General features: G+C 36.1%; 1 protein-coding gene across 13 annotated transcripts in view; it reads right to left on the bottom strand.

Annotated features, from left to right (window-relative positions):
* The window catches only part of MLLT10 (MLLT10 histone lysine methyltransferase DOT1L cofactor), a 235,419-nt gene that overhangs the window by 47,244 nt on the left and 172,559 nt on the right, over positions 1 to 15,616 (bottom strand). For 11 of the 13 annotated variants that reach the window (XR_003914122.1, XM_029953345.1, XM_029953343.1 and 8 more), the window contains one exon: positions 7,724 to 7,771. The exons of the other annotated variants lie outside the window; for them this stretch is intronic. Coding sequence is in view for 10 of the 11 variants with exons in the window: in XM_029953345.1 (XP_029809205.1) it covers positions 7,724 to 7,771 (48 nt within the window). In the remaining variant the exon portion in view is untranslated. The remainder of the gene's footprint in view (positions 1 to 7,723; positions 7,772 to 15,616) is intronic. 13 annotated transcript variants of the gene reach the window in all.

Below are 15,616 nucleotides of genomic sequence, written 5' to 3'. Positions count from 1 at the left end.
TTTTGAAAAAATAAACAAAATTGATAACCCTCTAGTCAGGCTCCTCAAAAAGAAAAGAGAGAGCACCCAAACAGACCAAATCATGAATGAAAATGGATCTATTGCAACCAATCCCTTAGAAATACAAGCAATCATTAGAGATTACTATGAAAAACTATATGCCAACAAACTGGACAACCAAGAAGAAATGGACAAATTCCTAAAGGTACATGGACTACCAAAGTTCAAACAGGAAGAGATAGAAAGCACGAACAGATCAAAAACCAGTAAAGAAATTGAATCCATTATCAAAAATCTCCCAATGAATAAGAGCTCAGGGCCAGATGGATTCCCAGGGGAATTTTACCAGACATTTAAAGCAGAGCTCATACCCATTCTTCTCAAACTATTCCAAAATATAGAAATAGAAGGAAAACTTCCAAACTCATTCTATGAAGCCAGCATCACTTCGACTCCCACACCAGACAGGGACTCAGCAAAAAAAGAGAACTACAGACTAATATCCTTAATGAATACAGATGTAAAAATTTTCAACAAGAAATTAGCAAATCGAATTCAACAGGATATAAAAAGAATTATCCATCATGATCAAGTGGGATTCATTCCTGCGTTACAGGGCTAGTTCAATATTTGCAAATCCATCAATTTGATACATCACATTAACAGAAGGAAAGATAAAAACCATATGATCCTGTCGATAGATGTAGAAAAAGCATTTGACAAAATACAGCACCCTTTCTTAATAAAAACCCTTGAGAAAGTCGGAATAGAAGGAACTTACCTAAACATTATAAAAGCAGTTTATGAAAAGCCCACAGCTAATATCATCCTCAATGGGGAAAAACTGAGAGCTTTCCCCCTCAGATCAGGAACACGACAGGGGTGTCCACTCTCACCACCGTTGTTTAACATAGTGCTGGAAGTCCTAGCATCAGCAACCAGACAACAAAAGGAAATAAAAGGCATCAGAATTGGCAAAGAAGAAGTCAAACTTTCACTTTTCGCAGATGACATGATACTCTACATGGAAAACCCGGCAGACTATACCAGAAGCCTTCTAGAACTGATCAATGAATTCAGTAAAGGTGCAGGGTACAAAATCAATGTACAGAAACCAGCTGCATTCCTATACACCAATAATGAAGCAGCGCAAAGAGAAATCAAACAACTGATCCCATTCATGATTGCACGAAAAACCATAAAATACCTAGGAGTAAAGGATGTAAAAGACGTATATGATGAAAACTATAGAAAACTTATGAAAGAGATTGAAGAAGACACCAAGAAATGGAAAAACATTCCATGCTCATGGATCGGAAGAAGCAACATTGTGAAAATGTCATTACTATCCAAAGCAATCTACACATTCAATGCAATCCCCATCAAAACACCAGCGTTCTTCTCAAAGCAAGAAGAAACTATCCTAAAATTTGTATGGAACCACAAAAGACCCCAAATAGCCAAAGTAATATTGAAGAAGAAAACCAAAATCGGAGGCATCACAATCCTGGACTTTCGCCTCTACACCAAAGCTGTCATCATCAAGACAGTATGGTATTGGCACAAAAGCAGACACATAGACCAATGGAATAGAATAGAGAACCCAGAACTGGGCCCACAAATGTATGGCCAATTATTTTTGACAAAGCAGGAAAGAGTATCCGATGGAAAAAAGACTGCCCTCTTTAGCAGTTGGCACTGGGAGAACTGGACAGCAACATGCAGAAGAATGAAACTAGACTACTTTCTTACACCATACACAAAAATTAACTCAAAATGGCTGAAAGACCTGAATGTGAGACAGGAAACCATCAAAACCCTCGAGGAGAAAGTAGGAAACAGCCTCCTTGACCTCAACTGCAGCAATTTCCTACTCGACACATCCCCAAATGCAAGGGAAATAAAAGCAAAAATGAACTAGTGGGACCACATCAAGATAAAAAGCTTCTGCGCCACAAAGGAAACAATGAAGATAGTTGCAAATGACATATCAGAGAAAGGGCTACTATCCAAAATCTACAAGGAACTCAACAAACTCCACACCCGACAAATGAATAATCCAGTGAAGAAATGGGCAAAAGACATGAATAGACACTTCTCCAAAGAGGACATCCAGATGACCTACAGGCACATGAAACGATGCTTAATGTCACTCATCACCAGGGAAATACAAATCAAAACCACACTGAGATACGACCTGATGCAAGTCAGAGTGGCTAAAATGAGCAAATCAAGAGACTATAGATGCCGGTGAGGGTGTGGAGAGACGGGCACTCTCCTACACTGTTGGTGGGACTGTAAACTGGTGCAGCCGCTCTGGAAAACAGTGTGGAGGTTCCTCAAAAATTATCAAATAGAACTCCCCTATGACCCAGCAATAGCACTGCTAGGGAATTACCCATGGGATACAGAAGTGCTGATGCATAGGGGCACATGTACCCCAATGTTCATAGCAGCACTGTCAACAATAGCCAAAACATGGAAAGAGCCTAAATGTCCATCACCTGACGAATGGATCAAGAAAATATGGTGTGCATATATATATACACACACACACACACACACACACACACACACACACACATATATACACACAATGGAGTACTCCATGGCAATGAGAAAGAATGAAATATGGCCATTTGTAGCAAAGTGGATGGACCTCGAGGGTGTCATGCTAAGTGAAATAAGTCAGGCAGAGAAGGACAGATCCCATATGTATGCACTCATAGGTCTAACAGGAGAACAGGAGAAACCTAATGGAGGACCATGGGGAGGGGAAGAGGGAAAGAGTTGGGGAGAGAGAGGGATGCAAAACCTGAGAGATTATTGAATACTGAAAATGAACTGAGAGTTGAAGGGGAAAGGGGAGGGGGAAAAGAGGTGGTGGTGATGGAGGAGGGCACTTGTGGGGAAGAGCATTGGGTGTTGTATGGAAACCAATTTGACATGTTTACAATCATAGGCCTAACAGGAGAAACCTAATGGAGGACCATGGGGAGGGGAAGGGGGAAAGAGAGTTGGGGAGAGAGAGGGACACAAAACCTGAGGGACTATTGAATACTGAAAACCATGTGCTGAAGGGGGAGGGGGGGCTGTTTAATGGGGGGGGCATTGTGGGGAAGAGCACTGGTGTTATATGGAAACCAATCTGACAATCAACTTAAAAAATAAAACCTAAACTAAATAGAAATTTAAAAAAATAATAAATTCCATGCCCATTGGAAGGCCTGAACTCATGCCTGTAAGATTAAGAGTCTCGTGTTCTATTGACTGAGTCAGCCAGGCACCCCTGACCTGACCTTACAACAAAATAAAATAAAATTCACTTTAAAAAATGAAGACAAGAAACAAAACTACTCTCAAATCTATTATTTTAACATAATCACCATGATAATTTTGCCCGTTTTATTTTGCAATTATTCATTTATATTTTTTGTCTCTTCCAATAGAATTTGAGTACCATGAAAACAGCATAAGAAACTGATAATCCTTTGTGCCGTGTATATATTATTTTATGCATAATATATATATACAATTTGTTGTCTGGGTTTGGGGTCAGGGAAAACACATCACGGACATATTTCCAAGTTGCTAGGTAAGCTACTTAAATATCATTTGATAACTGAATCCAGGAGATGCTACAAGAAATATAACTGTAATCTTTATACTCCCAGTATTAACAATTTTTTCTTGCTATGATAATAAGCTCTTAAATCTAGACATTTTATATCTTGCAGCATCTCCTTAGAACCAAAGTTATTTTTATGTAGTCCTCGTAGATCTCTCTCCAAGAAAGACTTCATCTTAATAGTCCATGTTTTAGAATTCTTTCCTTGTCTGTGATATTTTTAAATTTCCCCTATAATGTGTCTAAATGAGAATTTTTCCTTCACTCATTTTTCTTTGGCCCTCTATGGGCCACTTCAAACTAAGGTCTCTCTCTTTCTCTCTCTCTCTTTTTTAAATGATGTTTATTTCCATTATTTCTTCAGATTATTTCCTCCTCCCCATGTTTCTCTCTCTCCCTTTCTGGAGGCCCTGTTATCTGGATTCTACGTCTATCCTCCAGTCTATATGGTTTTTATTTTAAATATGTATAAAACCCATTATTTTGTTCTTCACTGTATCCACTGTTGTTTGTACCTTTATTTGTTCTTTACTTTGACTCTTACAGTTTTCCACACCTAAAATTTCTACTGATAGTTTTTGTCAATTTTTAAATTTTTTAATGTTTTAGACAGAGAGCAAGTGGGGGAATGGCAGAGAGAGAATCCCAAGCATGCTCCGTTGCTGGAACCAATGCAGGACTTAATCTCATGAACCATGAGATCATGACCTGAGCTCAAATCAAGAGTCAGATGCTTAACAGACTGCGCCATTAGGTGCCCCTCTAACTTGTTTCTTTTAAATATTTACTTTGTTTCATATTATCATCATCCCTCATGTCTTTCCTATCTTCTTTACACTGATTTATTTTCTATCCAGTTTCCTTAGGACTTGATCTGCGTAGAATATCAGATTTCCTATCACTACCAACATGGATTAAAGAATTTTGGTCCCCTATATCTTGACATACCCAGAAACAACTCTGAATGTAAGTTTGTTATACATCTTTTGAATGAAAATATTAGTTTCTCCAAATATTAGAAGCACAATGCCAAAAAATCTGAGAAGTATAATTTCAAATGCCTAGTGATTATTATATAAAAATACCACCTGTCAGGAATAGGTGCATACATATATCTAGAGATCCTTAAATAATAGGACCCTCTGAGTGTGAAACAAGTCATATAGGTCATCTCTAGAAGCAGCTCACCATAAGACGTGATTTCTAACTCCAGGTTTAATCATCAAGGTAACTGGGACATGGGCATAGCTCCTGCAAACACAGGACTAGACATGAATGTGAAAGGAAGCTGAAAGGAAGCAATCAACTGCATTATACAGAAAGAAAAAGAGCATTATTAAGATGCTGATAAACTTTTTATTTTTGGAGAGACAGAGTGCCTGCACACAAGAGCAAGAGAGGGGCAGTGGAAGAGAGAGAATCTTAAACTGGGGGTGGAGTCCTAAACCAGGCTTGATCTCACAACCTAGATCTCATGACCCTGAGATCAGGAACTGAAAAGAAATCACGCATTGGATGCTTAACTGCCTGAGCCACCCAGGTGCCCCACATACTGATAATCTTTAAACATGATCTAACTAATTGTCCTTGTTCTGATGTCAGATTCACTAACGAAGTAACTTTCCAATTATAACTCATTTTCCCAAGATTACTTTAAGGAAAAATAAGCAGTTCTGGGTAATTCTTGACAGTAGTGTTTTAATCATAAATGATTAAGTGACATTCATTTCTGCCATACTGGCTTGAGTTAGCCCACCTGATCAATTCCAAGTATACTGACAAAACCAAAAGGAGACTAATACAATAATGTATGAAAGAAATGATACGGATCTGGACCAACTCTCAGCTGTGAGAAGGTGGGATTTTGACAATAATAAACTAGATATAAAATGTCATGTCTAGGAAGCTTCAAAGTAATTATTTAGAAAAAATATTTAGAAGGTACCACTTGGTGACTAATTCAGTTAGGAGCAGGCAGAGAACAGAATGAAAGATAGATACATTTTTGATAAAGAATACAGGAGAAAAGGAGATCACTTCTCAGAAAACCCTGAGAATTAAAAAAGAGTCTTTATATATACAGGATCCATTATCACTATTATGTAATCATTAAAACATTTTTCTCAAGTACACTAACGGGACCACTTTTGCAAATAATGTATACCTGAAAGTAATCATTTCTTTTGGAGAGAAAACCTACTTCTAAAATCATCTACTAATTCATTAACATTCATTAAACCCCAAAGTGTGGAGGTTAAAATACTACTACTTTTTTTTTTATGCTCAATGTTCACAGCTATTGTCTTCCTTCAAGTTCCTTTTCTACTTTTTCACCTCATCTGTCCAGTTTCTTTGGTTCATGAAATAGTCTTCTCTTGCATCATAACCCTTTATCTTTCTAGAGTCTTCCTTTCCACTTATTAATACTTTCCTATTTTAAAAGAAACCTGATCCAACCTTTCTGTCTTCCCTACCAACCCTGCTCAGCCATGACCAGTTTTAGAGTTTATATTTACCCCCATATGGATTTACTTCCACTCCTCCTTCATGCTGATCTGTTCATTTGCATGCTAAACATCTCTGCCTAAACAGCTTGTTGGTAAATGAATACTCATCCTCTCCCAGCTACTGCCATTCAATTTATTGACAAATACTACCAGTTCTTTTTTTTCTTTATTTTTCTGTTTATTTTATTTTTGAGAGAGAGAGAGTGTGTGTGTGTGTGAGTGGGGAAGGATCAGAGAGAGAGGGAGACATAGAATCTGAAGCAGATTCCAGACTCTGAGCTGTCAGCACAGAGCCCAACGCAGGGCTCGAACTCACAAACTGTGAGATCATGACCTGAGCTGAAGCCAGACACTCAACCGACTGAGCCACCCAGGCACCCCATTACCAGTTCTTTTTTAGTAACATTTGTCCTATTAGTCTTACTTCCATTAGCCTTACTCAGACCCTCAATACATTCAGCTCGATTACAAAAAATTCTAATTGGTTTCTCTGTGCTCCTTTCAATATTCCTATATGCTAGATAGATGAACCTTCCTAACAACAGGTTTTATTTTTTTCCCCAACTATTTCCCAACTACCAACTATTTTCAATTCCTTTTGCTAATATGTAAGGCTCAGTCGGTTTTCATATATTTCACATCAAATATCAGTATCACCATCACTTTACACACCTATGTGTCACTGCTTGTGCTATTTGTATTCCAGGGACTGGGAGTCTATCCCTGATCCCTGTCTCCAAAGAGCTCAATTTTATATATTCTTTAAGCATCAGGTAAAATGTTACATTCTCTGGACATCTCATTCTCTCAGCTGAAAGTAATTTTCCCCGACCTTGAATTCTCTTTATACTGTAGATCATTAAAGAAGTTATAACTATATGTCTTCAAACTATTATTGATGCACCTATTTATCCTTTTAGGTTTTATGTTCCTGAAAGGATCCATTTGCAGTATAGAATTACTTCCCCAAAGAAAACGACTGGGATTTTTAGACACAGAAAGCACTTTATACTTTTCAAATGAAAAAAAGCTAAGACACCTTTGAGAAGGAAAAGTTCCATATTGCAGGTACTCGTAGCGCACAAGATTAGTTTTCGTAACATGTGAGGCTTGGAATTTTAGGGGAGGGAGTAGCTGCCTACAGTAATCGGTTAAGAATAGTGTTTCCAGAATACACATGATCACTCTCAACAGACCCAGAAGTACTTGAAAAGTACATTACAGAATTAGAAAATTATTATAAATCATGGAATGTGGTCTCAGATTCTTCTTTCCCGCAGTGAGAGAGAAGGGTCATAGATGTAGAAAGAGGTCTAGGCATCTAGACCCTGACAGGTAAATAATTTTAGAAACCCTAAAACCCACCCTACCGTATGTTAGGCAATATGACAAATTCAAACAAGTACAACAAGAGCATGTTAACAGTCATCCCACCAACCCCCCAGAATTATGGAGAATTCCTTTCAGTTATCATTTCTGGGACTACAGATGCCCATTACTGCTTTATATAAGAAGATTCCTAAGCTACATTATGATTAATTAATTTAATGCTATTCCCCTTAAAATCATGCTTGAATTTGGTACATACCTATGAATTTAAGCTCCTGCTTTGTTAGTGTAGAACTGTCATCTCTGTCTAAAGAAAAGACACACTTTACTTTAAAAATTTTAATAATCAGTTCCTAAAAGCTACTATGATAAGTACAAGTCAAGAAATTTAAGACACTATGGGGGGAACAATCAGTAGGGTTAAAGTAAGAAACAAAACAAAAAACTATGGAAAATTAAGTGATTATAAATTAGTTTTTGCTAAAATAAAAAGGCAGCACTCTAAATAAAGAGACTAGTAATGGCATTACCATTTAATTAATTTAAAAGTAATTCTTACAAATTAATCTCTATTTATACTAATCCTTTCCCTTTTCAGGTTCTGTCTCTCTTGCAGTTTCAATGAGACACCTGTAAGTTCATTTTTGTTTGTAGTAGTTAACATGCATACTGAAAATTACTTTTTCTTCCCAGTGGCTGATTCACCATCCAAATGTTAATATCCTTCTGTGTTTATCACTTAAGAGTCTTTGAATCCTATCTTCCAGAAGCTTAGAGTGATCCAAGAGATAAATAGCTTGGCTGATTTGAAATGGAAAAAAATCTTACCATCTTATCTACAGTTTCCGTCTTATACTACTTAGCAAGGCTCTAAATTCCTTCCAGCATAGGAACAAACATTGGGACAAACAGTAGCATTTGCTGCATCCTGGAATGTAATAATGTAATGTATAGAAATAAAGAATATGGCCTACTACATCAGGTAAGAAGGAAAAACAAGTCTACTGTGATTAAAAAGAAATTAGATCTAGAATCATCTAGATCAATGGTTCTCAATCTCCACAGTGTTCACAGCAACAGCTCCTCCTATCAGTAATACCTCATTACGTGTAGTGAATCTCAAATGATTAACAGACTGTGGTGAAGCCTGAGAATTGCTCATCTCTGTTCTTAGATCCCTACCTTCCTACGGCTTCCCTGAAATGAAGAGGGGACATATGTAAACAGCAAAGATCTCGGTTCCTACAAACTGTTATGACAAACCTCAGTAGGATTCCATTCTTGAGGAAGAATGTTCACCTCTAAAATCAATTAGCATTCATGCTCATTCTCAATCCTATAGCAGCTATTTATGAATAATTGGTCAACATTACTTTGACTCCTCCATCAAATGAGATTTGTTTAATGAACATGGTCATGACAAACTAGAAGTGCCATAATTAAAGAAAATTTAAAAGCATAGTAAATGGGGCACAGAAATCAATTAGCAATATATTGCTGTGAAAACAGATCTAAGCACTTTAGCTACTTTAATCTACTATATCAAAATTATATTGAAAATGGGAATTGCCAGGACAAATGAAGCAAATGCATTGCTGTAGCAAAAAACCAAGTTGCTGCTCTTGAGAGAAACAAGACTACCTATTGCAAAGTTTAATTCCCAAAGAAAATGAACGTATTGCCAAGAATATATGAAAACTCTTCCAGAACTATGTAGTAACTGACAATGATTTATTTATTCATTCAATATTTATGGAGCATCAAGTAGATGATAAGCAAAACACCAATGAAATAAAGATGAATAAAACCCAACCCTACTGTAAATGAGTTTATAGTCTAGTAAGAAAAACTTGTAAATGAGTGAAATTGTTAAAAAACCTAAAACGCACTAGAGTAAAATCATACCTGAAACAGAACAATTAGAACCAGGCAGATGAGACGTTAGTTTTCAACTGGACTTTAAAAGCAAACCATAATCCCCGTATACATATGATTTGTTGCATCATTTTAAGCATTTTACACATACCTACTGAATAAAACCCAGAAGCCACACTTCTACTTTAGTGTCATCATTAAATCTAAATTCTCCTAATCAAGCTGGCCAAGCCCAAGGCACTACCATAAAACCAATCAAATGTCACAAAATATAAGGCACTTCACTCCATGGGTACCTATTTTAAAGTTCATCCCCCATATATTATTCTTTAAAATATTCAAATGATTATTTTGTCTTTCCAAATTGCCTTAAAAGTTTCCAAAATGTACTAGAAGAGTTTTACATTTTTATCTTCTCCTACCTGTTCTCTTTATCCTTTATTGAGACAGTAACTTTAACATTATTTCTCCTAAATTTCTCGGGTCACATAAAATTCATCCCACTGTGCCTAATTTGTTTTTTCAGTTTTATTTATATTGTTTCCCTAAATGTATTTTTCTTTGTATTGATGATAATCAATTTCCTTATGAGGAAGTACCAATTTTGGGGCGTCTGGGTGGCTCAGTTGGTTAAGCGTCCAACCTCCGCCTCAAGTCATGATCTCACAGTTCATGGGTTCGAGCCCCGCATTGGGGTCACTACTGCAGCAAGGAGCCTGCTTCATATCCTTTGTCCTCCTCTCTCTTTGCCCCTCCCATGCTTGCAAACACTCTCTCTCCCTCAAAAATGAATAAACATTTTAAGAAATTAAAAATTAAATTTTAAATCAATAATTTTCCACCTTAGAAACTAGAAAAAAAGCAAAGCAAGCAGAAGGAAATGATAAACAACAGACATGGAATAAAAATAGGAACTAAAATGTTAAATGTTAAAAGTTGGTTTAAAAGATGAACAAAACTGGGGCTCCTGGGTGGCTCAGTCAGTTAAGTGTCCAACTTTGGCTCAGGTCATGATCTCACGGTCTGTGGGTTCGAGCCCCATGTCCGGTTCTGTGCTGACAGCTAGCTCAGAGCATGGGGCCTGCTCCAGATTCTGTGTCTCCCTCTCTCTCTGAGCCTCCTCTGCTCACGCTGTCTCTCTCTCTCTCTCTCTCAAAAATAAATAAAAACATTAAAAAAAATTTTTTAATTAAAAAAAGAAATGACAGAGAGAACAGAAGACTCAAATTACTAAAATCAGGAATGAAAGGGGATCGCTAAAAATACCCACCTTATCAAATTAAAAAGATTATAAAGAGAATACTATGATAACTATATGCAAACAAATTAAAAACGCAGGTGACATGGGTAAATTCTTTTGGGGGGGCAAATTCTTAAAAACAAAAATTGTAAGAACTCACACACAGAAAACAGGAATAGATATTTCTCCAAAGAAGATCTAGAAATGGCCAATTAGAACATTAAAAGACGCTAATATCATCAGTCATTAGGAAAAAGCAAATCAAAACCACAATGAGACACCACTTGACACCAGCTTGGATAGCTCTGATGAACGAAAAGAGAGAAGAGAAGAGAAAAGAAGAGAAGAGAATAACAAGTCTCGGTGAGGATTGAAGAGGTTGGATCCCTCATATATTGCTAACAGAAATGTTAAATATTAGAAATGCTATGGAAAACAGTATTGCAGTTCCTCAAAACAACAGAGTTACCATTTGACCTAGCAATTCTACTCTCAAGAACATACCCAAGACAAATAAAAACAAATATCCACACAAAAACTTGTACACGAATGTTCACAGCAACATCTTTCATACTATCCAAGGACAGACAACACAAGTGTCAACCAATGAACAGATAAACAAAATGAGGTGTACTCATACAATGTGTTATTCAGTCATAAATGAAGAATGAACTACTGATACATGCTACAACACACATAAACCTTATGCTTACACGGCCCCCTGCTGCACGATTCCCTCTATATGAAATGTCCAAAACAGGCAAATCTATAGAGCCTGAAAGTAGAGTAGTGGTTCCTGGGTGATTTAGCAGAGAAAGGGGGCTTGCGATATATGTGACTTCCTTTTGGTTTGATGAAAATGTTTGGAACTAGTTGGTGGGGACAGTTATACAACATTGTGAATATACTAAAAATGTCTGAATTGTATACTTTAAAACAGTTTAACATGGTAACTTTTATGTTATGTGAATTTTATCTCATTAAAAACTTGGGGGGGGGGGATAATGAGATAATGGAGAATCAGAAGAAGCACCATTTACTCTGGCAGAGAAAAGAATGAAACAAGGGAATGTGCTTTTTATACAGGCACACATTCCAAACAGAGCAAAGGAATGATAAACATAAAAGTCAGGATAGTAGATAAACTCTGGGGAACGCAGTGGTGTAATAGGGGAACGCGCTAGGTTCAACAACATTAGGAACATTCTATTAAATTGGTGAAAGGATCCTGAGTATTTATTGCATGCTACAGAGCTTGTATGTATTGCTTAAAATGTATCAAATATTTCATAAATTGGAAAAGGATCTATGAAAATATGGCAAAATATTAACAGATGTTAAATTAGTAATAAATTCATGATGCCTGTATTGGTCTCTGTACTTTCCGCATTTCTGAAATATTTTATTTAAAGGAAAGAGGAGAATGTTGTAGTTTAATAAAAATAAAAAAAAAAAAAAAAGCTTCGAAACAGAGTGGAATTGCAAGAACTGGCAACTGGAACTAGTCACTAGCAGTTTGAGAGAGAAAAGTTAACAAAAAAGGCACTAAAGCCCAAATTATTTAATAAATGCATGTGCTAATGAAACCTAATTTTGGAAACAAGTTATGTAATACCTCCTGGTGTACTGATTTTGCATCCTGAAACTTTACTAAATTTGCTTACTAGTTCTAACAGTTTTTTAATGAAATCTTTAGGGTTTTCTATATATAATGTCATCTGAAAACAGTGAGTTTTATTTCTTCTTTTTTCATTTGGATGCCTTCTATTTCTTTTACTTGCTTAATTGCTTTGGCTAGGCCTTCTAGTACTGTGCTGAATAAAAGTGGTGAGTGGACGCCCTTGTCTTATTCCTGATCTCAGAAGAAAATCTTTTGGTTTTTCACTGTCAAGTATGATGCTAGCTGTGAGCTTGTCATATATGGCTTTTATTATGCTGAGGTATGTTCTATACCCACTTCATGGAAAGCTTTTATCAAAAATGGATGTTGAATTTTGTGAATTTTATCTACTTAGCCGACCATATAAATTTTATCATTTATTTTGTTCATGTGGTGTGTTGACCCATCCTTGCTTCACTGGAATAATTGCCACTTGATCATGGTGCATGATACATTTTAAAAAGCGTTTATTTTGAAAGAGAGCACACGTGTGTGCAAGTGGGGGAGGGACAGAGAGAGGAAAGGGAGAATCCCAAGCAGGTTCCGTGGGGTCGGTGTGGAGCCCAGCATGGGGCTCGATCTCAGAAACTGTGAGATCATGACCTGAGTCTAAATCATGAGCTGTATGCTTATCTGACTGAGCCACCCTGGCGTCCCAGTGTACAATACTTTTAATGTGTTACTGAATTCGTTTTGCTAATATTTTGTTGAGGATTCTTACACCTATGTTCATCAGGGATACTGTCCTGTGCTTTCCCATTCTTGTGGTGTCCTTGTCTGGTTTTGGTATCAGAGTAATGCTGGCCTAGTAAAATGGGTTTGAGAGAGTTTCCCCACTTCTCTTTTTTTGAAGTGTTTAGAAAGACTGATATTAATTTTTCTTTGAATGTCTGGTAGAATTCACCAGTGAAGCCATCTGATGATGGAATCTTGTTTGTTGGGAGGTTTTTGATTACTGATTCAATTTCATTACTAGTAATCAGTGTGTTCAGATTTTTCATTTCATGATTCAGTCTCAAAAGGTGACATGTTTCTAGAAATTCACCAATTTCTTCTAGGTTGTCCGTTTTGTTGGTGTGTGTGACTGTTCACAGTGCTTTCTTATGACCCTTTGTATATCTGTATGGTATCAGCTGAAATCTCTTCCATTTTTTATTTTGATTCCTCTTTTCTCTTGGTTGAGTCTAAAAGTCTGTCAATCTTGTTTATCTTTTCAAAGAACCGGATCTTAGTTTCATGATCTTTTCTATGGTCTTTTTAAGTCTTTATTTTTGTTCTAAACTGTTATTTCCCTCCTTTTACCAACTCAAGACTTCATCTGTTCATCTTTTTCTAGTTTCTTGAAGTATAAAGCTATGTTGAGATTTTTCTTTTTTCTTGAGGTAGGCATTAATTACTATGAACTTTCCTCTTAACACTGTTTTTGCTGCATCCAATAATTTCAGAATGCTATATTTGCATTTTTATCTCAAATTTTTATTTCATTTTTTATTTTTTTTCTCTGACCCATTAATTATTCAGTAGCAATGCTGTTCAATCTTGACTTATCTGTGAATGTCCCAGTTTTATTCTTGCAATTAATTTCTAGTTTCATATCACTGTGGTCAGAAAAGATGATATAATTTCAAACTTCTTAAATTTAGTAAGACTTAACAGCTTAACATATTATTTGTCTTAGAAAATGTTCCATGTGCACTTGAGAAGAATGTATATTCTTGTGTTTTTAAATGGAAGGTTCTATAAATTATCTGTCCAAGTCCATCCTGTCTCATGTGTTGTTTAAGGCTGATATTTCTTTACTGACTTTCTGTCTCAATGTTCTATCCAATGATGTAATGAGGTGTTATTATATTGCTGTCTATTTCTCCCTTTAGGTATTAATATTTTCTTTATATACTTGGTTGCTCCTATATTGGGTGCATAAAAATTCATACATGTTTTATCTTCTTGTTAGACTCATCAGTAACACCTACTTGTAATAAGGCAGGTAAATAACAGTGAAGCAGATATAGTAGGCAAGTAATACTCTCAGAGATAAGCCTGTGAATATGTTACCTTAAATAGCAAAAGGAACTAAACAAATGTATTTAAGAATGCTGAGACAGACAGATTATCCTAGATTGTCTGACAAAGCCAAATCTAATCATCCTCGTTGTCATAAAATTTGAATCTGAGAATCAGACAGGCATAGGCATAAGACAGACTCGACCCAACACTAATGGCTTTGAACACAGAGGATGAGGCCATTATGCAAAGAAAAAAGCAGGCAGCTTCTAGAAGCTGGAAATGGTAAGGAAACAGATTCTCTCCTAGCACCAAAAAAAAAAAAAAAAGGGGGACAAAGCCCACCAATGCTCTGATTTTAACGCAGCCAGTCCATGTCAAACTTCTAACCAACAGACAGTAAGATAATAAATTGATACTGTTAGAAATTTGAGATAATTTGTTATAGCAACCATAGCAAATGATAGAATAAGATGAAATGTAAATTCTTTTCTTCCTCTCCCACTCATCAGTTTCAAGTGTTTTATTGCTTGATACTCAATATTAAAAAATATGTAAAATATGAAATCTAACATTTAACACCTCATACCCAGTAGTATGATTACTATCAAAAACAAATGAACAAAATAATAGGTGTTACCAAGGATGTGGAAAAAGAATCCTTGGGCACTGTTGGCAGGAATATAAAATGGTGCACCCATTATAGAAAACAGTATGACACTCTATTTTAAAATAGAACTAACATATGATCCAGCAATTGTATTTCTGGGTAAAATGGAGATTCAAATGGGTTATTTGCACAACTACATTCAAAGCAGCTTATTCACAATAATCAGAAGGTAGAAGCAATCTAAGTGTCTCTCAACCGATAAACAAATAAAATGACGTTATATATGCAAAATGGAATATTATTTAGCCTTAAAAAAGGAAATTCAAATACATGCTATAAATGGATAAACCTTAAGGGAAGGTTTAAACTACTAAAGGAAATAAGGCATTCACAAAAAGACAAATACTGTATGATTCTATTCTTATAAAGTATCTAGAACAGTCAAATTCATACAAACAAGAAAGAACTCTAGTTGCTCTGGGCAAGAGGGGAGGGAGAATTGGAAAGATGTTGTTTAATAACTACAGAGTTAGCAGTTTAATAAGACTAAAAACTCCTGGAGACTGATTGTGCAACAATGTGAATGTATTTAACACTACTGGACTGTACACACACTTAAAAATGGTTAAAATGGCAAATTTAATGTATATTTTACAACTAAAAAAATAAGCTGACACTTAAAAAAAGAGAGAGAGAGAGAACACAAACATGGATTTTCCCAACTAAGTCCAAGGGATCCCCCTTTAAACCCTCCTTAGGCTAA

This window comes from Suricata suricatta, chromosome 10 (genome assembly GCF_006229205.1).
Source record: "Suricata suricatta isolate VVHF042 chromosome 10, meerkat_22Aug2017_6uvM2_HiC, whole genome shotgun sequence".
In the NCBI taxonomy this organism is placed as follows: Eukaryota; Metazoa; Chordata; class Mammalia; order Carnivora; family Herpestidae; genus Suricata; species Suricata suricatta.
The sequence above is the reverse complement of the archived record's forward strand: the minus strand, read 5'-3'. Positions and strand labels throughout refer to the sequence as shown.